The sequence below is a fragment of the Neophocaena asiaeorientalis genome, unplaced genomic scaffold (genome assembly GCF_003031525.2).
Source record: "Neophocaena asiaeorientalis asiaeorientalis breed wild unplaced genomic scaffold, Neophocaena_asiaeorientalis_V1.1 scaffold35, whole genome shotgun sequence".
Lineage (NCBI taxonomy): Eukaryota > Metazoa > Chordata > Mammalia > Artiodactyla > Phocoenidae > Neophocaena > Neophocaena asiaeorientalis.
In genome coordinates this window covers 2084721-2091492 of record NW_020172984.1, presented here as the reverse complement: position 1 = coordinate 2091492, position 6772 = coordinate 2084721, and the positions used below count along the sequence as shown (strand labels likewise).

Genomic DNA, 6772 nt, shown 5'->3' with positions numbered 1-6772 from the left:
TTTTTTTTAGATTCCACATATATGTGTTAGCATACAGTATTTGTTTTTCTTTTCTGACTTACTTCACTCTGTATGACAGACTCTAGGTCCATCCTCTTCACTACAAATAACTCAATTTCGTTTCTTTTTGTGGCTTGAGTAATAATACATTGCATATATGTGCCACATCTTTTTTATCCTTTCATCTGATGATGGACACTTAGGTTGCTTCCATGTCCTGGCTATTGTAAATAGTGCTGCAATGAACATTGTGGTACATGACTCTTTTTGAATTATCTCATATGGCATTAAATGGCCAATGAGAATAATAAGATTTTTAATATTTGATATTCCTCTCATTATTAATACTTTTGGTTCTCTCACCTCACTTTGGATCAGTGATTTTCAATTTTTTGTTCTTTAGAAGAAAAACATTCTTAAAACAATCTGTGGAAGTCATGTATGAGTGAGACTCATTCAAACTGAAGGAGGCCTCGGGCTTCTACCCCAGCACTGTGGCAATTTAAATCCTCTGCTACAAGTTATCGTGGTGTTCAGCATTAGACTTTGCTGTTTGAAATTGAATTTGTAATGCTTTGATTGCTATAAGTACTGAATTGAAGCTATACTTTCTACATAGGTAGAAGCAAAACTTCTAGGTATTATTCACAACATACAGGCAAATCACTGTCATGGTAAAGGCATTATTTGGTGAGCCTGGGGCTCTCATAGTGCCTCCTTTTAAACAAGTTATAAAGAACTTGTATAAAAAACACTTCATCTGAGTGTAGAGAAGAAACGTTATGGACACCAAGGGGGGGAAAGTGGCAGGGGGGTCATGGTGGTGTGATGAATTGGGAGATTGGGATTGACATATATACAATAATATGCATAAAATAGATAATAAGAAACTGCTGTATAAAAAAATTAATTAAATTCAAAAAAAACCCACTTTATCTGGGAATTCCCTGGCAATCCAGTGGTTAGGACTCTGCGCTTTCACTGCCGAGGGCCCAGGTTCAATCCCTGGTCACAGAACTAAGATCCCACAAGCCGCGTGGCCATAAAAAAATTTTTTTTAATTCAAAAAAAAACCCACTTCATCTAACTATAATTAATAGTGCCACTAGTTTTACAACATCGTAAAGCAACTATACTCCAAAAAGAATTAATTTTTTTAAAAAGTGCCACTAGTTTTAGACTAATGCATAATTATTTTAGAAACTCAATATTACCCATTCCATTTAAGTCTCTCTTCATTGATATCCACTCCAACAAGTTCTTCAATGCACTTTTGGTATTTTAATATCATTAGGAGGCATGCATCACCACACCCCAAGTCTGCAACCTGTAGATGAGAAAGAATGTTATTTCAAAGACATTATAGCCAGAAGTCACATATGATCAAGCATGTTTTTTTTTTCCAGAAGGAGTAGGTATCAAAAGAATTATACAGTATCTTTTTGGTAGAAAAAATAAACAAAAAGAAAATTAACCAGAAACATTGTAAACCCAGGGGGGAAAAGATAAGGCCTGTTAACCTCCCATGACCTACTAGAGTGTCTGGACAATAAACTAACTCAGGTATCAAGGTATATCCTAGAGGCCTGGCACAGGGAGAGCACACATGACAGGCAAGTGTGCTAAGAGGAATCTGTGTCTCTGAGAAGCTTCAACAAGATTTAGAAAAGGATGCTCACCAAATATACCAGGATATAGCTTGATCTTGTTAATCTAATCCCCTTAATATATATTCACACATTCTTAAAGATTTTTATTAAATGTGTTTTCTTCATCACACAACAGTCTTCATTAACCACAGGTAAGTTACCTATATTTCTGAACCCCACTTTAGGTGAAAAGGGCAAATGAAGATAACTCATGACAGACGCTTAAAAGTACCCACACCCAAAAAGGTGTGTAATCTAAGTTGCACCCATGGTTATTCAGTAATTTTCCTCTTTGAGGCAGGCACATTTATGGGATGGTGGAAGAATGGGAACACAGAATTGAAAAACGAAAATCTAGTTTCAGAAAGCAAATCACAGGAAGCAATGAACTGTGCTAATTTTTAAACAGTATACCCAATTTTCTTCCAAGCAGGAATTGAGCTGAAACTATACTAAGGATACATGAGCCCCATCACTACCTACAAACTACATAGCAAAAAGCAGTTTGTAGAGTTTAACTTTACAAAACTCATGAGAGAAACCACCATTTTCCTTAAGAAGTCTGTCATCCTTTAGCCTGTAACTGACCCTATAGACTTCAGATATTCACTGGGCCTAGCCAGCTCCCTTGGTCCTATGAAATCCAAACACTGACACAGAAGGGAGGTGTTACCCAGACAAAATCCAGTGCCAGCACTGATCGTGAACCTTTGCTACAAAGGGAAAGCGAATAAATGCCAAGGGCTCCTTGCCTCTCCCCCACCATTATTACCTAATTAAAAAGAACCACAGTACCTATGTCCACAAGACTAGTCTGCTTGATGTTCGGACTAAATGCTCTAGAAATGTGGAACACATAAAGATCACATCCAATGGTAAAATGTCAAGATTTTCTTCACATCTGAAACTGGCAATGTTGAATTTTACTGGAGCTCTGTGCACCTGGTAAACAGGTTAAAGGTATCCACCTATGTTTTGTATTTCCAGAAAGGGCTTTCAGAAGGTACCATATTCCCCCACACTCACAGATGCTGCCTAGTGTTCCCATTCTTTGCCTTGAGTGATTACCTTGACTACTTGTCCCAAAATTCTCCTCCCTCCAGGCCCCTGAACATTGGACTGTATTCAGCTAAGGATCCCTCCCAGAAAATAGGCTGGCTTCAGGGTTCACACATTCCACTATCCAATCATACCACCCTTTTATCCCACTTCCGCTCATCCTCCTCTCTATAAAAGAAAAATCCCTTTTGCTCATTAAGACAGATGCTCTCCCTATGCAACCCTTTCCCTCCTTGCAAAAGTCTTTTTGTATAGTCTCTGCTTACTTGCTAAGTCCTTACTAAGATTTTTTATTTGACAAAGCATTATATATATTATTATATTATAATGCATTATTATATTATAAGGCATTATAAACAAATGTTTGGGAAGAGAAATACCTACCTTCTTGGGTTGATGTTGCTCCACTAATTTTTTAACGAATTGGTAGCGCTGTTTGTATAATGGAGGATTAAACTTAATTATCTTCTTGTTGGGGACTTCTTCAACATTACCATCAACCACACTATTGCACTGAAAGTTTACAAACAAAATAAAAGGGGGAGTGGGGGAAGTGTTCTAATCATGCATGACTTTAGGAATTAAATAAGAAGAACGTTTTATGTCCCCCAACCACTTCATAGAACACATAGGCCCTTAAATCATCTCAAGTCCTAAGATCAGGTGGCACTGTGCTTCCTCCACACTTCATTTCATTTAAGCCTCCTCCCATGTCTTTTAAGTGATTATCTAGCTCTAATTCTCCCTATAGCCTAGAGTCGGCTGAAGAGAAAATTACTTATGAATGCACTTAATAAAACAATTGTAAGTCTCCTAGCCACACGGGACTTTTAGTGGAGTGAACTGCCAAAGCCTGGGGTCCAGGTCGGCAGGAGGCTAGAAGCTGTTTATAACTGACAAAGATTCTCCTTAACCAAACTGAAGTCAGACTGAGCCGCCTTTTTTTTTTTAATTAATTTTTATTGGAGTAGACTTGTTTTACAATGTTGTGTTAGTGTCTGCTGTACAGCACGTGAATCATGGGCCCTCTTTAGACTACACCTACCTGGATCCTATCCTATCTTTGGCTGGCCTGGCCCAGTTTTAGCAGGAATCCTGCTAAGTCACCCCCACTTGATATCTGCTCTATCTGTATCTGATCAAACATCTCATCCCCTGCCCTCAATGTATGATCAAGCTGGCCCACCTTCAGAAGCCTATCAAGTAGGTTTAGCAAGAACCCCATACCCTTGATGGGGTTCTCCTCTCTTTTCCATCCACTGATTCCCTCACTCTGCTCATACGCTATAAATCCCCCCCACCCCCATCTGTTGCATGGATTTGGGCCCCACCCCTCTCCCCTACTGCAATGCTCTTATTGCAATAGTCCTAAGCAGTTTTCCTTTTTAATAGTCTTATTCAGAGCCTTTTACAAATGTCAAAATTTCCTTGACATGACCCCAGTAGAAAATAATGTCATGATTAACCCATAACTGCTGTTACTGCTGTTCCTAAATACTAGTCTTATAAAGGAATACAGTCCAAAAGGCACTAGGGGGCTTCCCTGGTGGCGCAGTGGTTGAGAGTCCACCTGCCGATGCAGGGGACACGGGTTTGTGCCCCGGTCCGGGAAGATCCCACATGCCACGGAGCGGCTAGGCCCGTGAGCCATGGCTGCTGAGCCTGCGCATCCGGAGCCTGTGCTCCGCAACGGGAGAGGCCACAACAGTGAGAGGCCCGCGTACCGCAAAAAAAAAAAAATCAAAAGGCACTAGGGCATTGCTGTCCAATAGAAATATGCAACCTTCTCATAGCCTACTTTTAATGTTTTTAAGAAGGTGTAATTATATTAACCAATATATCTGAACTATTTCAAGATAAAATCAGAAATGCTTGATCTGTATTTGAATTTCAAAAAAAAGGTACATTTAAAAAGATTCGCATACCCAAGTTATTCCAAACATATTAAATGTTTTCCAATAATGAAATTTTTTAAAACTAATTTTAAAGTCAAGTGAAGTTCCGTTCCTCAGCTGTTCAAGCCACATCTCAAGTATTCAATAACCATGTGTAATATAACCATTTTATATTGTAAAAAGGACTTGAGCATCCGCGAGTTTTGGTGTGCACGGGGCGTCCTAGAACCAATACCCCAGGGAATACGAAGGGAGGACTGTACCTCACAGTACATCGCGAGGATGACTCTTCCAAGTCATACAGCAGGTCACGAAGGGAAGCCTTACCTCTATGTTGTTTTCTGCCATTGTTTTCAAGTTTCGTTGAGACAAAAATAAATATGTCTCCTTCAATCCCTAGGAATCAGCAACGACTAGGCTGTAAATACAATATACCAGTTTTTGTAGAAGAGAAGCCTGGACTGTATAGCTGCCTAGATCATTGAGAAGGAAGAGAGCAAGCTTTCTTCTTTCTCTTTACATTTAATCCACAGAATTTATCCAGGAAGTTCTGTTTCAGACAATATCAAAGAGGCTCAGGAAGCTGGGCATGCTGGGCACGCAAGTAACTTTCCGCCACACCAAACACAGGCAATAACACCCATTCTTTCCTTTTACTATTAGTTTGATACAAACTGAGCAATTTTATCAGTTGTGACTATTTCATTAAAGCCCTCAACCTCACTCAAATTGCTTTCAACTACTCTTTCACACATGGTCGAAATGAAATTTAAAGAGAAAAGCGTCCTAAGCAAGTGATAAACTAAAGGTGCTCCAGCATATATCCAATTCACTACTGGCCTTGAATTTAAGTTTTAGTTCTCTATTACACACCTCTATCAACTACAACTCAGTCTAAAAAGTAGGCATGTCAATCTAACTTTTGGGTTATTCTCTAAATCTAACTCCGAAACCCTCCTCAAGCGAGCCAGCGTTAAGGCATTTATGCAACTATTAGCTTCGAGTAAGAAGTACCTCCAAATGCACAAGCAGAGCGCGGCGGCGACCAGCAGATACTGCAGAGAAGAGCGGGTCCCGCAGAGCGTCGGCTACATTTAACTCCGGGCCCCGCCCCTGACGCCTGCGCACGCGCCGCCTCGCCACGTGACGTTACCCGCCCGCCGCCACACACGCGCTCTCCGCGCCTGCGCCGTCGGCTCGGCCCGGGGGCGCACTACTCCGCCCGAGGCGTCCAGAGCCCAGCCCGGGGACCATCCCTATTCCTCTAGGCTCCCGGCTCCAAGACGTCGGTTTTGTGTCTCTTAACGACCGTTGTTGGCGCACTCCCCAAAGCCATTTCTACGTGTTCATCCTCACCTTGGCGGGGGGACCACGGTCCCTGCCACGTCCCTCCTCGCGAGCGGCTGCGACCCGCCCCAGCCGCCCAGGAACCGCGACTGTTGGATCGAGGCAGCCCCCCGCTCGGGGTGTCCGCGGTCGCGAGCAGGGCCTCCGGCTCTGACGGCTGTTGGATTCGTGGCTCTCCCCGTGCGCGGCAAAGAGCTGAAAACAGTCCCGGCCAATGGAAGGTGGCAAGAGGAGCGGCCAGGCTGAGCGCAAGCCGCATAGCGGCTCGTGTCCGAATCAGCCAACGCTCCCATTCCCAGAACAATCCACAAGGACCTTAAAGCGGATCCTGGTCTGCCTGAAGTTGGGCCAATAACATCTGAAATCAGAAAAACCTTCAGACCTTTCAGCCCGCACTACCGCATGCTGGACACGCAAGTAACTGATCTCTTAGAAAAGTTACTGTATCAGGTCCCCTGTCCCGTGCAGAGATTCAGATTAACACTTCATAAATAAGTTCTTTCTTTGTTGTACGTGAGGGAAAATTTTAATGAGGAGAGGAGAAGCGAAGCTGTCTTTTTTTTGTGGAGGGGGGATTTAGTCCTATTTTAAAAGAATCAATCTGGTTTTACTAATGAATTAATAAGCCGTTAACATACCATAAATAATATATTCAGAAATAATATATTTTCAAACGCTTAATCCCTACTACATGCAAAGCACAATGCTGACCCCTTTGGGGTATCACAAAGATATATATTGCAAAGTTTTTATTTTTGGTATGTTGAGGTATCTAGTCTCATAGGAAAAAGTTTGTAACTTATGGGAAGCTTCAATGTTTGA

The 6772-nt window shown here is 41.8% G+C and overlaps 1 protein-coding gene across 1 annotated transcript in view; it reads right to left on the bottom strand.

Moving 5' to 3' along the window:
* Positions 1-5669, bottom strand: part of HENMT1 (HEN methyltransferase 1) — a 10409-nt gene extending 4740 nt beyond the window's left edge. The window contains exons 1-4 of the mRNA XM_024742119.1: positions 5618-5669; positions 4931-5021; positions 3093-3221; positions 1215-1327 (exon numbers count right to left, since the gene is read on the bottom strand). Coding sequence (XP_024597887.1) covers positions 1215-1327; positions 3093-3221; positions 4931-4951 — 263 coding nt within the window. The 5' untranslated portion in view covers positions 4952-5021; positions 5618-5669. The remainder of the gene's footprint in view (positions 1-1214; positions 1328-3092; positions 3222-4930; positions 5022-5617) is intronic.
* Positions 5670-6772: the final 1103 nt, after the last annotated feature.